The sequence below is a fragment of the Nomascus leucogenys genome, chromosome 23 (assembly GCF_006542625.1).
Source record: "Nomascus leucogenys isolate Asia chromosome 23, Asia_NLE_v1, whole genome shotgun sequence".
In the NCBI taxonomy this organism is placed as follows: Eukaryota; Metazoa; Chordata; class Mammalia; order Primates; family Hylobatidae; genus Nomascus; species Nomascus leucogenys.
In genome coordinates, this window is record NC_044403.1 from 34,018,430 (window position 1) to 34,035,809 (window position 17,380).

The 17,380-nt window shown below is 47.4% G+C and overlaps 1 protein-coding gene across 3 annotated transcripts in view; it reads right to left on the bottom strand.

Annotated features, from left to right (window-relative positions):
- Positions 1–1,988, bottom strand: part of HGH1 (HGH1 homolog) — a 30,590-nt gene extending 28,602 nt beyond the window's left edge. For all 3 annotated transcript variants that reach the window (XR_004028310.1, XR_004028309.1, XM_030804689.1), the window contains exon 1: positions 36–1,988. Coding sequence is in view for 1 of the 3 variants with exons in the window: in XM_030804689.1 (XP_030660549.1) it covers positions 36–628 (593 nt within the window). In the remaining 2 variants the exon portion in view is untranslated. The remainder of the gene's footprint in view (positions 1–35) is intronic.
- Between the last annotated feature and the right edge of the window lie 15,392 nt (positions 1,989–17,380).

Sequence of the window (17,380 nt, forward strand, 5' to 3'; positions counted from 1 at the left end):
CCCCTCCCCGCCCGCGCGGGCGCCCTGGGCTTCACCTGTCGGGGTCCAGTAGGAAGGCCCGCGCCGCAGGGCGTTGGCTGAGGTTGGAGAGCAGCGGCGCCAGGTAGTGCAGGGGCGTGCGGGCGTTGTAGCCGGGCGTGCACAGAGCGCGCACCAGCCGCTCCAGGCCCGAGTCTGCCGGCTCCGCGGCCGCCAGCGCCGCCATCAGCGCGGCACACGGCGCCGGCTCGCGACTGAGGTTGGCCAGCGCGGCGGCCGCCTCCTCGGCCCAGGGCCACTGCGGGTCCAACGCGCGGCCCAGCAGGCGCGCTGGCAGCCCGGGGTCGGCCGCCAGCAATGTCTCGTGCAGGCCGGGGTCAGCGGCCAAGTTCACGAGCGCGCGGGCGGCGTCGCGGGCCGGGGCAGAGGCCGGCGCCAGCTCCATCAGCGCCTGCAGCAGCGCCGCCTGCCCCGCCAACAGCGCGCGGCCGGGCCCGCAGCCAGTCAGCGCCAGCACGTGTCCCACCGCCGCCGCCTGCAGGTCCACCCGCGCGCCCGGCGCCAGGAAGGGCAGCAGCTTCACCACCTCCGCCTCCGGGCTTGCCTCCGGCCCTCCTGGCGCGCCAGCGCCAGCCCCGGCCTCCCCCATGTCGAGCGACACTCTGCTGCCACCCGACCGGTGCCAGCGGTCCACTTGGGGGTCCGCTGTGTGGCCCGCAGCCCCGCCCACCAGAGGAGCGAAAGCCACCCTGGCCAATCCGAGGCTACGCACTGGGCTCAAGGAGCGGGACTGGCGTGCGGAGGGTGGGGCCAGGCCGCGCGCGGGGCGTTATGGGTCTCGGCGTCTGGCCGGAAGCTGCGGAGGTTGGCGACTGAGCGCTGGGATGTCCCGAGCCTTGGGGGCCGAGGCCCGGCGCGATTTGGCCGCTTCCCGAGTCCACAGTTGCTGGAAACTAACGTGTGGTCTCGGCTAGGTCGGCCAGTGCTTCCCACTGGGCGCTGGCCACGCCGAACCTGGTCAGCCGGCCCTGGCCTCTCGTGGGCCCTGAGGGTCTGAGGCCCGCGCCCCGGCTCCTAGACTAGACTGTCGGGTCAGAGAAGGGCTGAATGGGGGAGTGGCCACGGGCCTCTCGGAAGGAAGGCCTGCCCTTGTCCAGGCTGGCACAGCCACCGAGAAGCTCAGGTCGTCCAGGGACAGGACAACACAGGGCCTCAGTGGGGACCTGAGGAGGCAGCTTTGGAGAGGCCTCTGGGCATCTCTGAGCTGGTAGCTTTGGGGCATTTGTCAGGACGTCTTCAGTCGCAAGTGACAAACCCAACTCAAACTGACTTGCACGAAGAGAAAATTTGTAAATGGAGGTTTGGAGGGAGCCAGCTTCCGGCACTGCTTTATCCAGGAGCTCTCTGGAGCCTTGTACTGTCTACCCTACCATCACTCTCCCTCTCTGCCGCCCTGCTGCTCTGTGGTTCCGTGTCATTTCCACCTGCCACTGGCCGATTTTCTCAGAGCAGTTGGGAAAGAAAGACACTGGGACCTCCCAGTTCCATGGTCCTAGCAGAAGAGTTTCTTTGTCCCAGTATTGGAGTCTGCCCCAGGAAAGGACTCCAGTTCTTCACGTGTCCTCCACTGTGGGCAGAGCAGCAACCTTCTAGAGACACACAGACTGGGGAGGAAGGGAGGGCAAAAGAAGGGCATTCCCTCACTCTAGCATTTTTTGGGCACCAGCCATCTGCCAAGCTGGTAGCTCAGGACACGGAACCAAACAACTTTGGTGGCCTTTCTGGCCTTAGAGTCTTTGCACTTGCTGTCTCTTCTGCCTGGAATGCTCTTTTCTCAGCTGTACACAAGGCTGGCAACTTCTAATTATTTGTCAGAGCTATCTTCCCTGGGCAACTTACAGAGACTCAGCCCACCCGCCACCCATGACTGCTTGCTTTCTGTCCGCCTCCTTCAGGATAGCAGTACTTAGGCCAGGTGCGGTAGCTCATGCCTGTAATCCCAGCGTTTTGGGAGGCCAAGGCGGGTAGATCACCTGAGGTCAGCAGTTTGAGACCAGCCTGGCCAACATGGTGAAACCCCTCTCTACTAAAAAAAATACAAAAGGTAACCGGGGGTGGTGGCACACGCCTCTAGTCCTGGCTACTTCGAGAGGCTGAAGCAGGAGAATTGCTTGAACCTGGGAGGAAGAAGTTGCATTGAGCCAAGACAGTGCCACTGCACCCCAACCTGGGCAACAGAGGAAGACTCCATCTCAAAAATAAAATAAATAACAGTAAATTAGGCCGGGTGTGGTGGCTCACACCTGCAGTCTCAGCACTTTGGGAGGCCAAGTGGACCACTTGACGCCAGGAGTTCGAGACCAGCCTGGTCAACGTGGTGAAGCCCATTTCTACTAAAAATATAAAAATTAGCCAGGCATGGTGGCGTGTGCCTATAGTCCTAGCTACTTGGAAGGCTGAGGCAGGAGAATCACTTGAACCTGGTAGGGGGAGGTTGTAGTGAGTGGAGATTGTGCCACTGCACTCCATCCTGGATGACAGAGCAAGACTCTGTCTCAAAAAAGAGAATGGTACTTAAAGGAAGGTAATAAAATTTAAGTGTCACGGTGCCTTGTTTGCATGGGTCCTTTCCAAAGCTTCCCTGAGAGCAAACCTTGCATAGTGTTCATATATATAGTCATAATGGTTTTGCAAAGTAGGGTGTAGCAGACATTGGTGCAAAACCCACTAGGATGGCTATGATCAAAAACATAATTTTTTTTTTTTTTTTGAGACAGAGTTTTGCTCTTGTTGCCCAGACTGGAGTTCAATGGTGCAATCTCAGCTCACCGTAGCCTCCACCTCCCAGATTCAAGCAATTCTCCTGCCTCAGCCTCCTGAGTAGCTGTGATTACAGGCATGTGCCACCACGCCTGGCTAATTTTTTTTGTAGTTTTAGTAGAGACGGGGTTTCTCCATGTTGGTCAGGCTGGTCTCGAACTCCTGACCTCAGATGATCTGCCCACCTCGGCCTCCCAAAGTGCTGGGATTACAGGCGTGAGCCACCGCACCCGGCCAAAAACACAGATTAAACAACTGTTGATGAGGATGTGGAGAAATTGGAACCCACATACACTGCTGGTGAGACTGTAAAATGGAGCCGCCACTGTGGAAAACATTTTGTCAGCTCCTCAAAAAGTCAGACGCTTGCCGGGCATGGTGGCTGGCGCCTGTAACCCCAGCACTTTGGGAAGCCGAGGCTGGTTGATCACAAGGTTAGGAGTTCGAAACCAGAGTGACCAGCATGATGAAACCCTGTCTCTACTAAAAATACAAAAATTAGCCGGGCATGATGGCACGTGCCTGTAATCCCAGCTACTCAGGAGGCTAAGGCAGGAGACTCGCTTGAACCCAGGAGGCAGAGGTTGCAGTGAGCCAAGACGGCACCACTGCACTCCAGCCTGGATGACAGAGCCGGACTCCATCTCAAAAAAAAAAATAAAAAATAAAAAAATGCAAACAGAATTATCATATAACCCAGCAATTCCACTCCCAGGCATATAGTCAAGAGAAATGAAAACTGAAAACCACACAGAAATGTGAACGTATACAAGCAGCATTATTCACAGTGGTCGGAAGATGGAAACAACCCAAATGTCCATCAACTGACGAATGGAAAAATAAACATATAAATCCGTGCAAAGGGATATTATTGAGCCATAAAAAGGAGCAAAGTACTGACATATGCTGCAACACACATGAACTCCAAAATCTTAGACTAAGTGAAAGAAATAAATCACATATTTTATGATCCCATTTATAAGACACATCTGGAATAGACAGTTCATAGAGACAGAAAGTAAGTTAGCAGTTGTCAAGGGAAGGGTAGGGTAAGGGGAGTAGGAGTGACTGTTAGTGGGTGCTATGGACTGAACAGTGTCCCTCCAAAAAATGCATATGCTGAAGTCCTAACCCCAGTGTGACTGTATTTAGAGATGGGGCCTCTAAGGAAGTGGAAGAGCACTCACCAAAAACCAAGTCTGTCAGTACTTTAACCTTGGACTTCTTCCTAGTCTCCAAAAATGTGAGAAAATAAATTTCTATTGTTTAAACCGCCTAGTCTATGGTATTTTGTTATTTGGGCTTTCTTTTTTGGATGTTGAAAATGTTCTAAAATTAGATTATGCTGGTAGTTGCACAACTGTGAATATACTAAAAACATTTAAATTGTACACTTTAAATGGGTCGATTGTATTTCAACTATATCTCAAAGCTGTTAAAAAGAGGGCACCCATGTAACATTTGGGACACATTGATACCAAAAAGTATTTGTTGTTTGTCTGAAATTCAAATTTAACTGTATCCTGTTTGTCTGAAATTCAAATTTAACTGTATCCTGGACAGTAAATTTTGAATTTCACACAAACAATAAATACCGTATCCTCTATTCAAATTTAACTGGGTATCCTCTATTTTATCTGGCAACCCTATTTGCAGCCTGTTGGCTTTCTGGCACTCACCCATGGGCCCATAGACAACTCTCTGTTTAGGAGAAAGAACTGCTGCAGAAAAATACCTTCCTGAATACTGAGGAAACCCATGATGTCACCCAAATTGATCAACTGATGTCACTAATGAATGTGAACAAAAACCAAGAATCACTAGATATTAAGTAAACCAAAGGCATATACCTATTTACAGAGGTAACACAGTATGTGAAGCAGAAGGGAACTTTTTTAAAATTTATTTATTATTTTTTTTTTACTGAGATGGAGTCTCGCTCTGTCGCCCAGGCTAGAGTGCAGTGGTGCGATCTTGGCTCACCCAAGCTCCACCTCCTGGGTTCATGCCATTCTCCCACCTCAGCCTCCCAAGTAGTTGGGACTACAAGCGCCTACCAGCACGCCCGGCTAATTTTGTTTTGTTTTGTTGGTGGTGGTGTTGTATTTTTAGTAGAGACAGGGTTTCACTGTGTTAGCCAGGATGGTCTCGATCTCCTGACCTTGTGATCCACCCGTCTCAGCCTCCCTGGGATTACAGGCATGAACCACCACGCCTGACCGGGAACTTTTATTTATTTATTTATTTTTTGAGATGGAGTCTCGCTCTATCGCCCAGGCTGGAGTGCAGTGGCGCAATCTCGGCTCACTGCAGCCTCCACCTCTCAGGCTGAAGTGATCCTCCCACCTCAGCCTCCTGAGTAGCTGGGGCCACAGATGTGTGCCACCATACCTGGCTAATTTTTTTTTTTTTTTAGATGGAGCCTCTCTCTTTCACCAGGCTGGAGTGCAGTGGCATGATCTTGGCTCACTGTAACCTCCGCCTGCCGGATTCAAGTGGATTCTCCTGCCTCAGCCTCCAGAGTAGCTGGGATTACAGGCACCCACCACCATGCCCAGCTAATTTTTGTATTTTTTTCTTTTTCTTTCTTTCTTTCTTTTTTTTTTTTTTTTTTTTTTTTGAGGCAGATTCTCGCTGTGTCGCCCAGGCTGGAGTGCAGTAGCGCAGTCTCGGCTCACTGCAAGCTCCACCTCCCATGTTCACGCCATTCTCCTGCTTCAGCCTCCCGAGTAGCTGGGACTACAGGCGCCCACCACCACGCCCAGCTAATTTTTTGTATTTTTTTAGTAGAGACAGGTTTTCACCATGTTGGCCAGGATAGTCTTGATCTCCTGACCTCGTGATCTGCCCACCTCGGCTTCTCAAAGTGCTAGGATTACAGGTGTGAGCCACGGTGCCTGGCCTAATTTTCGTATTTTTTTTTAATAGAGACGGGGTTTCACCATGTTGGCCAGGATGGTCTCGATCTCTTGATCTCTTGACCTTGTGATCTGCCCACCTCAGCCTCCCAAAGTGCTAGGATTACAGGTGTGAGCTACTGCGCCTGGCCAATTTTCTGTATTTTTTGCCAAGACAGGGTTTCACCATGTTACCCAGACTGGTCTTGAACTCTTGAGCTCAAGCGGTCTGCCTGCCTTGACCTCCCAAAGTGCTGGGATTACAGGTGTGTGCCACCATTCCTGGCCAGAACTTTTAAAGAATTCTAGTTACTATGCTCTGAAAATTCAGGAAAATAGTGCAGCCATAAAACAAGAACAGATGTCATGATAAAGGAGCAATCAAAGAACAAAGATATATGGAACACTGAAATCATGATTGCTGAATTTAAAACCAATGGGAGAGCTGGGCCCAGTGGCTCATGTCTGTAATCACAGCACTTTGGGAGGCTGAGGTGGGCAGATCACGATGTCAGGAGTTCAAGACCAGCCTGGCCAACTTGGTGAAACCCTGTCTCTACTAAAAATACAAGAAATTAGCCAGGCACAGTGTTGCGTGCCTATAATCCCAGCTACTTGGGAGGCTGAGGCAGGGGAATTGTTTGAACCTCAAAGGCGGTGGAGGTTGCAGTCAACCAAGATGGTACCACTGCACTGCAACCTGGAGGCAGAGTGAAACTCTGTCTCAAAATAAACAAATGTACAATACAATACAATACAATACAATCAATACAGTACAATACAACACAACACAACAAAACCAGTGGAAGATTGAATATGGCTGAAGATTGAATTAGTGTTTGACAAGTTAAAGTCGAGAGTATATCCAAAATGAAAGACAAAATAGGGCTGGGCACAGTGGCTCACACCTATAATCCCAGTGCTCTGGGAGGCCAAGGCGGGCAGATCACTTGAGGTCAGGGGTTTTGAGACCAGCCTGGCCAACATGGTGAAACCCTGTCTCTACGAAAAATACAAAAGTTAGACGGGCGTGGTGACGTATGCTGTAATCCCAGCTATTTGGGAGGCTGAGGCAGGAGAATCGCTTCAACCTGAGAGGCAGAGGTTGCAATGAGCCAAGATCGTGCCACTGCACTCCAGCCTGGGTGACAGAGTGAGACTCCATCTCTAAATAAATAAATAAAAGGATAGAGGAAAAACATGAGAGGAAAATTAGAAGTTACAAGAAATCTAATATGTCTCTAATAGGCAAGAAAAAACTCAACGTATGGAAAAAAATAATTAGGAGAGACTTTTCTCCTCTAGCCATATAGTAGACCAAATACTCTAAAAAAACCTTGTTACTACAATCTAGAAATGCAAGAGAAGATACAAGAAACATCCTTTAAAATACATACTGAGCTTATAAGGAAGTCAAGGAAACCTTCAAGAGCTCAAAATGAAATGGAAAGTGTAGTGAATTGCAATTTTGCTTTGGCATCTATTTTGAATATAAGTTGGATTTTCTCATTCCAAAATCAAGGCTCAGTCACCCTTGTCACAGTTTCCAGTTCTCCACCTCCTCCAGTTCTTCAGTGGGATTGACCCAGGTATCTGCCTCATTCAACCACCTCCTGGTTGAATAAGGGACATCTACATACAACCTAGTTGACTTGCCCCAGAGACCCCTACACCCTGCATAGACTGAGCAGATATGCTGCTGCAATGACCACCTCTCAGTCACAACACAAATCCACAGAACTCATTCCTGCTTGCTCTGAGAACACCGATTAGAACTCCCCATGGAGGCTTGGTGCGGTGGCTCCTGTCTGTAATCCCAGCACTCTGGGTGGCTGGATGGGCAGATCACAAGGTCAGGAGTTCGAGACCAGCCTGGCCAACATAGTGAAACCCAGTCTCTACTAAAAATACAAAAATTAGCCAGATGTGGTGGCACATGCCTGCAGTCCCAGCTACTTGGGAGGCTGAGGCAGGAGAAGCGTTTGAACCTGGAAGGCGAGGGTTGCAGTGAGCTGAGACTGTGCTATTGCACTCCAGCCTGGGTGACAGAGTGGCTCCGTCTCAGAAAAAGAAGGACTCACCATGGAAACCTGGCTGGGTAAGTAACACCTGGACTCCAGGAAAGGCTTTGGCCCATGGGCCCCTCTCTTTCTTTCCTTCCTTCCTTCCTTCCTTCCTTCCTTCCTTCCTTCTTTCTTTCTTTCTTTTTTGACGGAGTCTCGCTCTGTTGCCCAGACTGGAGTACAGTGGCGCAATCTTGGCTCACTGCAACCTCTGCCCCCTGGGTGCAAGCAATTCTCCTGCCTCAGCCTCCGGAGTAGCTGGGATTACAGGTGCCCGCCCTCACACCCGGCTAATTTTTGTATTTTTAGTAGAGACAGGGTTTTGCTATGTTGGCCAGGCTAGTCTCGAACTCCTGACTTCAGATCATCCACCTGCCTCGGCCTCCCAAAGTGCTGAGATTACAGGCATGAGCCACTGCACCTGGCCAAAGGTATATGCTTATAATGACCTGCTTTCACTCATTACTGTTTGTGGGCTTCATGATTTTCGTGGCTGTGCAGTACTCCACTGTGTGAATATCTCGGGATGTAGACATCCATTTTCGTGTTTCTGGGCATTAGGATAATTTCCAATTTTTGCTATTATGAAAAATGCTGCTAAGAACATTATTTAACGTCTCCAGGTGCACACGTGCGAGAGTGTCTGTAGGATCAGGGCTAGGCACATGTTCACTTTTACGTGCTTATGCCAGACAACTTTCCAAAAGGGTCGTGGCAATTTACCTTCTGCAGCGACTTCTGATACTAACTACCTGGAGTTAGGCCACATTTCACAGGTTGAGGGGACAGTCTTCCACAAAACTGTTCTCACTTCAGACACCAGCCACAAGTTTAGGGATTTCCGGGGCCACCCTAACCTCCAATCAACTGGCTACAAATTCAAAGGTCCCCATTACCCACTCAGGCTTGAAAATGTATTAGAACAACAACTCATAAAACTCAAAGAAGGGTCGCAGCCTGGGCAACATAGTAAGACCCCCATCTCTACAAAACATTTAAAAAAACTAGCTGAGGGCCAGGTGCAGCGTCTCACACCTGTAATCCCAGCACTTTCGGAGGCCAAGGCAGGCAGATCACTTGAGGCCAGGAGTTTGAGACCAGCCTGGCCAACATGATGAAACCCCCCCTCTACTAAAAATACAAAAATTAGCCGGGCATGGTGGTGTGTACCTGTAATTCCAGCTACTCAGGAGACTGAGGCATAAGAGTCACTGGAACATGTGAGGCAGAGTTTGCTATGAGCCAGGATCGCACCACTGCACTCTAGCCTGAACAATAGAGTGAGACTCTGTCTCAAAAAAAAAAAAAAAGAAAGAAAGAAAGAAAAGAAAAGAAGAACAAAAAGAAAAAAGAAAAAAAATTAGCCAGGCATGGTGGTGTACACCTGTAGTTCCAGCTATTCTGGAGGCTGAGGTGGGAGGATCGCTTGAGCCCAGGAGGTCAAGGCTGCAGAGAGCCGTGTACTCCAGCCCAGGCGACAGAGTGAGACCTTGAATCAAAAAATAGGTAGGTTGATAGGTAGATAGTTATATGATAGATAGATTAGATAGATAGATAGATAGAGTAACATAAATTTCAAAAATTAAAAAAAATTCTCTAAGGCTAGGCGCCTTTTAATTTTTATATATAGTTGTATCATTTGCTAAGATTTTGTTTAGAATTTTTGCATCTATGTCCACAAGGAATATTTTGTCTGTGGTTTTCCTTTTTTGGTAATGTCTTTTTCTGGTTTTGGTATCAGGGAAATGTTGACCTCAGAAGGATTGGGAAAATATTTTCTCCTCTTAAATTTTCTGGAAGAGCTTGTGTATAACTCTTATTATTTCTTCCCTAAACATTTGGTGGAATTCTGCAGCAAAGCCACCTGGGCTGAAATTTTCTTTCTGGGAATATTTTCGACTAAAAATTCAATTCCTTTAATAGATATATGGCTATTCAGGTTTTTTTTTCTTGGGTGACTTTTGGTAGTTTTTGTGTTTCAAGGAATTGGTCCATTTCAACTAAATTGTCAAATTAATTGGCATAAAGTTGTTCATAACATCATTGCCTTATTATCCTTTTAGTATCTATAGAATCTGTAGTGAGGGCCGGGCGCGGTGGCTCATGCCTATAATCCCAGCACTTTGGGAGGCCAAGGCGGGCAGATCACGAGGTCAGGAGATCGAGACCATCCTGGCTAACACAGTGAAACCCCGTCTTTACTAAAAGTACAAAAAAAATTAGCCAGGCGTGGTGGCGGGCGCCTGTAGTCCCAGCTACTCGGGAGGCTGAGGCAGCAGAATAGCGTGAACCTGGGAGGCGGAGCTTGAGGTGAGCCGAGATCACGCCACTGCACTCCAGCCTGGGCGACAGAGGAGACTCTGTCTCAAAAAAAAAAAAAAAAAAAAGAATCTGTAGTGATGTCACCCTCTCATTACTGATACTGGTAATTTGTGTCTTCTTTCTTGTCAGTTTCACCAGAGGTTTGTCAATTTGTTGGTCTTTTGAAAGAACCAGCTTTTGGATCCATTTATTTTTCTCCATTATGTTCTTTTTCTTTCTTTTTTTTTTTTGAGACAGAGTCTGGCTCTGTCGCCCATGCTGGAGTGCAATGGCGTAATCTCAGCTCACTGCAACCTCTGCCTGCCAGGTTCAAGTGATTCTCCTGCATTAGCCTCCCAAGTAGCTGGGATTACAGGTGCCCACCACCATCCCTGGCTGATTTTTTGTATTTTTAGTAGAGATGGCGTTTCGCCATGTTGGCCAGGCTGGTCTTGAACTCCTGACCTCAGGTGATCCACCTGCCTCAGCCTCCTGAAGTGCTGGGATTACAGGAGCGAACCACTGTGCCCGGCCTGTATTCTTTTTCTATTTCACTGATTACCACCTTGACCTTACTATTATTTCCTTTCCTCTGCTTACTTTGGGTTTAATTTGCCATTCTCTCTCTCTCCTTTCTTTCTTTCTTTCTTTCTTTCTTTCTTTCTTTCTTTCTTTCTTTCTCTCTCTCTCTCTTTCTTTTCTCTTTTCTTTTCTTTCTTTTAGACGGAGTTTCACTCCTGTTGCCCAGGCTGGAGTGCAATGGCACGATCTCGGCTCACTGCAACCTCCACTTCCTGGGTTCAAGCAATTCTCCTGCCTCAGCCTCCTGAGTAGCTGGGATTACAGGCATGCACCACCACGCCCGGCTAATTTTGTATTTTTAGTAGAGACAGGGTTTCTCCACGTTGGTCAGGCTGGTCTCGAACTCCCGACCTCAGGTGGTCCGCCCGCCTCGGCCTCCCAAAGTGCTGGGATTACAGGCATGAGCCACCATGCTGGCCATTCTCTTTCTAGTTTCTTTTTTTTTTTTTTTTTGAGACAGAGTCTCACTTCGTCACCCAGGCTGGAGTGCAGTGGCGCTATCTCGGTTCACTGCAAGCTCCACCTCCTGGGTTCACGCCATTCTCTTGCCTCAGCCTCCTGAGTAGCTGGAACTACAGGTGCCCGCCACCACACTCTGCTAAATTTTTTTTTTGTATTTTTAATAGAGACGGGGTTTCACCATGTTAGCCAGGATGGTCTCGATCTCCTGACCTCGTGATCTGCCTGCCTCAGCTTCCCAAAGTGCTGGGATTACAGGCGTGAGCCACCACGCCCGGCCTCTAGTTTCTTAAAGTAGAAGCTGAAGTCATTGATTTGAGACCTTCCTTCTATTCTAATGTAGGCTTGTTATTTTTATCCATTTATGCCTTGATTTATGGGTTATTTGTTGTACTTTACTTTTACATAGGTTATAATCCCCTTACCAGCTTGATGTTATTTTTTATTTTTTGAGACAGAGTCTTGCTCTGTCACCCAGGCTGGAGTACAGTGGCGTGATCTCGGCCCACTGCAACCTCTGCCTCTCAGGTTCAAGCAATTCTCCTGTCTCAGCCTTCGGACTAGCTGGGACTACAGGAGTGTGCCACACGTGGCTAATCACCTCAGGTGATCCGCCTGCCTTGGCCTCCCAAAGTGCTGGGATTATAGGCGTGAGCCACCGTGCCCGGCCTGATGTTATTTTTATTTCACACGAAAGACTGGGATGAAGCCACTCACAGAGCAGCACATCATACAGTCCAAGAGCTGGGCCTCACCCCTGGGGAAGACCGAGGAAGGGCACTTCATCGTCTCAATCCCGATTTCAATTTGCATGAAAGCCCCATGGAAACTGAGGAAGAGGGTCTGAGTCCAAGGCAGTGCCCGCCCCTCCAAAGGAAAGCACAGGCTTGAGACACACAGACCCAGGGAATATGTATTATGGATAATTAGGTAAATCGTGCCCTCTGGTGGATACTTTTCACCGAGACAAAAGTGTGCACCTTCAGGGCCGCTGGTGTCCGACAGCTGATGAGCAAGCCCTGGCTCTGATGGTTTCAGGAGTGTCCACAATCACCACCAGGTGGGGAGCCTTAAAAATTCCCGAGATAAATGGAAAGATCCAAACTTTTTGGAGCTAATTTCAAAGTTCCAGGCTGGGCATAGTGGCCCGTGCCTGTAGTCTCAGCTACTCAGGAGGCTGAGGCAGGGAGGATCGCTTCGGCCCAGGAGGTCGAGGTGGCAGTAGTTGTGGTTGCACCACTGCCCTCCGGCCGGGACAACTGAGAGAGACCAGTTTAAAAAAAAAAAAACGTTACAGAATAGTTACAAGAACTGTACAAAGAACTCCCATATACCCTTGGCCCAGAGACCTCAATGAAGTTTCCAAATCATGTTACCATGATGATGACCTTTCAGCAAAAAGTGTGTCTGAGTCTCTTCTGTCTCCTTCAGTAAGGAGCAGTTCTTCAGCCTTTGACTTCATTCTCTTGACTCTTAACGATCACCGACCAGCTGCTGGTAGAATATTCCTCGACTGCAGGCTGTCTGGTTGCCCCACAGTCTTGTTCAGGTTGCACATTTTAGACAGGAGCAACCCAGGGGCGAAGCTGGATTCTTTTTTTTGGCATCACAAAAGAACCAGGTGGCATGCGATGCCAGTTTGTGCCAGGACTGGTGATGCTCATCTTGATCCCTTGATTAAAGTGGAGCTGGCCAGGCTTTTCCACTGCCAAGTCATTCTTCTGCTTTTTGTATTGAATGCATAGTTTATGGGGAGATACTTTGAGACTTTGCATACCTATTCCTTTTCCAACTTTCTCCCACTAGTTTTGGATTGTTTATATCTCTGAATTAATTATTACCATGATGATTGCTAAATGGTGATTTTCTTTCTTTCTCTTTTTCTTTTTTTTTTTTTTTTGAGACAGAGTCTCGCTCTGTCCCCCAGGCTGGAGTGCAGTGGCGCGATCTCGGCTCACTGCAAGCCCCACCTCCCGGGTTCACACCATTCTCCTGCCTCAGCCTCCCGAGTAGCTGGGACTACAGGCGCCCGCCATTGCGACTGGCTAATTTTTTTTTGTATTTTTAGTAGAGACGGGGTTTCACCGTGGTCTCGATCTCCTGACCTCGTGATCCGCCCGCCTTGGCCTCCCAAAGTGCTGGGATTACAAGCATGAGCCACCGCACCCGGCCTTGTCTTTTTTTTTTTTTTTGGAGACAGGGTCTCGATCTGTCACCCAGGATGGAGTGCAGTGGCTCCATTACGTACTCACCGCAACCTTGAACTGAGCTCAAGCGATCATACCGCCTCAGTGTCCTGAGTAGCCGGAACGACAGGCACACGCCTCCATGCCCCAACTTGCACATTTTCTTTTTTTCTGGTTTTTTGTTTGTTTGTTTGGTTTGGTTTGGTTTGGTTTTTTTTGAGACGGAGTCTTGCTTTGTCACCAGGCTGGAGTGCAGTGGCATGATCTCTGCTCACTGCAACCTCTACCTCCTGGGTTCAAGCGATTTCCCTGACTCAGCCTCCCAAGTAGCTGGGACTACAGGGGCACGCCACTACACCCAGCTATTTTTTTTTATATTTTTAGTAGAGATGGGGTTTCACCATGTTGGCCAGGATGGTCTTGATCTATTGACCTCGTGATCCACCCGCCTCAGCCTCCCAAAGTGCTGGGATACTTGCCCATTTTCTAATGGGATGGTTTTTAATTTATAAATAATAATTATATATATTTGTATGGTACATAGTGATATTTCAACACATATAATGTATAGTGATCAGATCAGGGTAATTAGCACATCCATCATATCATTTATTTGTGTTGGGAACATCCAATATCCTCCTTCTAGCTATTTGCAACTATATAATTGTCAGCTGTAGTCATCCTACAGTAGCATAGAACGCTAAAACTTATTCTTCCTATCTAGCTGTAATTTTGCAACCTTCAACAAAACTCTCCCTATCTCCTTCCCACCTCCCTTCCCAGCCTCAGTATCCTCTGTTCTACTTTTTACTTGTATGAGATCAGCTGTTTTTTAGCTTTCACATGTGAATGAGAACATGCAGCGTTTAACTTTCTGTTCCTTGCTTATTTCACGAACATCATGTCCTCTAGTTCCATCCATGTTGCTTTTTATTCTTTTCATGGCTGAATAGTATTCCATTGTATATATGTACCATGTTTTCTTTGTGCATTAATCTGTTGTTGGACACTTGGGTTGACTGCATATCTTGGCTACTGTGAATGGTCCTGCAATAAACATGGGGCGCAGATTCTCTTCCACAGACGGATTTGCTTCCCTTTGGATAAATTTCTCAGTTGTAAAATTGCTGGATCATCTGGTAGTTCTATCTGTAGTTTTTTTTTTTTTTTTTTTTTTTTTTTTTTTTTTTGAGGTGGAGTCTCGCTCTGTTGCCCAGGCTGGAGTGCAGTGGCGCGACCTTGGCTCACTGCAAGCTCCGCCTCCCGGGTTCACGCCATTCTCCTGCCTCAGCCTCCCGAGTAGCTGGGACTACAGGCGCCCGCCACCGCGCCCAGCTAATTTTTTGTGTTTTTAGTAGAGACGGGGTTTCACCGTGTTAGCCAGGATGGTCTCGATCTCCTGACCTCGTGATCCGCCCGTCTCGGCCTCCCAAAGTGCTGGGATTACAGGCGTGAGCCACCACGCCCAGCCCTATCTGTAGTTTTTTGAGGAGCCTCCACACTGTTATCCATAGTGGCTGTAACAGTTTTCATTCCCTCCAACAGTACATTGTTTTCTGCATATCCTTACCAGTATTTGTTATTTTTTCTTTTTGACAATATCCATCCTAACTGGGATGAGGCAATACTTCATTGTGGTTTGATTTGTATTTCCCTGATGATGAGCGATGCTGAGCATTTTTTCCGTATATTTGTTTGCCATCTGTATGTCTTTTGAGAAATGTCATTCAGCTCATTTGTATAACATGTTTAAATCAGATTGTTTTGTTGTCGAGATGTTCGAGTTTCTTGTATATTCTGGATATGAATCCCTTTTCAGATGGATAGATTGCAGACATTTCCTGCCCGTCTGTAGCTTTATCTTTCCATCTTCTGAACAAGGTCTTGCACAGAGCAAAAGTTTTTAAATTTGACGAAATCCAATTTACTGATTTTTTTCTTTTATAAATGGTGCTTTTGGTGTCAAGTCTAAGAACTCATTCAATCTCGAGGTCCAGAAGATTTTTACTTTTTTCTTATTTTTTTTAGAGACAGAGTCTAACTTTGTCACCTAGGTTGGAGTGCCGTGGCAAGAACACAGCTCACTGCAGCCTCAACCTCCCAGGCTCAAGCTAATTTTTGTTTTTGTAGAGATGAGGTTTCATCATGTTGGCCAGGCTAGTCTCGAACTCCTGACTTCGGGTGATTGACCTGCCTCAGCCTCCCAAAGTGCTGGGACTGCAGGAGTGATGGTCCAGAAGATTTTTTTGTATTTTCTTCCAAAATGCTTATAGTTTTACATCTTACATTTAAATATATGATCATTTTTAGTTTTGTCTTTGATTTTACACTTTTGCCATATTTTTAAAAATCCAGGTGGAGCGCAGTGGCTCATGACTGTAATTCCAGCACTTTGGGAGGCTGAGGTGGGCGGATCACGAAGTCAGGAGTTGGAGACCAGCCTGACCAACATGGTGAAACCCTGTCTCTACTAAAAATACAAAAATTAGCCAGGAGTGGTGGCAGGTGCGTGAAATCCCAGCTACTCGGGAGGCTGAGGCACGAGAGTCGCTTCAACCTGGGAGGTGGAGGTTGCAATGAACCAAGATCTCACCACTGCACCCTAGCTTGGGTGATAGATAGAGACGCTGTCTTAAAAAATAAATAAAAATAAATAAAATCCGTAAATACATCTATCTTTTCTTTCTCTAGGTGCTATGAATATATTAACATATTTTCTATATTGTCTTCTGATATATTTATTGTTTTACTTTTTACATTCCAATCTTCAAATCATTTGAAAACTACTTTTGTAAATAACATGAGGTGGGAGTCCAGCCTTGTTTTTTTAATCAGTATATTCTGTGCTAGGCACTTTCCTTAAATGGTGTAGATATAATAATTCATTTATTTCTCACAATAGCCTTGTGAGGCGTCTTTGCATTTTTATTCCCCTCTCAGAAATGGGGGACTGGGGCCGGGCGTGGTGGCTCATGCCTATAATCCCAGCACTTTGGGAGGCTGAGGCGGTCAGATCATCTGAGGTCAGGAGTTCAAGACCAGCCTGGCCAACATGGTGAAAACTCATCTCTACTAAAAATACAAAAAAAAAAAAACCCCAAATTAGCCAGGCATGGTGGCACATGTCTGTAATACCAGCTACTTGGGGGACTGAGGCAGGAGAATCACTTGAACCCGGGAGGCAGAGGTTGCAGTGAGCCGAGATCGTGCCACTGCACTCCAGCCTGGGCGACAGAGCGAGACTCTGAAAAAAAAAAAAAAAAAAAAAAGAAACAGGGGACCTGAGGCTTAGAGAACTTAGGTAACTTGCTGAAGTTCACAGAGCTAAAAGGTAGAGGAGCTGGGATTTGAACACAAAGAGTCAACCTCAGGGTGCCTTCACTTACCCATTCACATTGCCCATTGCACAGGCAGCCTCTTATGCCAGCACCACTTATTAAGTCAACCATATCTTCCCCCTGAATCGCAATGCCTGATTGTATGTATATTAAGTGTCCAGATATAAATGGATGTATTTCTGGATTGTCTATTCTGTACCACTGCTGTTTGTCCATTTTTTTTTTTTTTTTTTTTTGAGATAGAGTTTCGCTCTTGCTGCCCAGGCTGGAGTGCAATGGCAAGATCTCGGCTCACTGCAACCTCTGCCTCCCGGGTTCAAGTGATTCTCCTGCCTCAGCCTCCTGAGTAGCTGGGATTACAGGTGCATGCCATCATGTCTGGCTAATTTTTTTTGTATTTTTATTAGAGACAGGGTTTCACCATGTTGGCCAGGCTGGTTTTGAACTCCTGACCTCAGATGATCTGCCCACCTCGGCCTCCCAAAGTGCTGGGATTACAGGCGTGAGCCACCATGCCTGGCCTGGGTTTGTCCATTTTTATATCAATAGTATTTTGATTACAGTGTCTTTATAGTAAATATAACTATTCATAAGAGATTCCCTACTCACTCTGTGTCCCATTACAAGAGTAGTCGCTAGGCTGGGTGCAGTGGCTCATGCCTGTAATCCCAGCATGTTGGGAGGCCGAGGTGGGAGGATTACTTGAACCTGGGAGTTCCAGACTGATCTGGACAACATGATGAAACTCTGTCTCT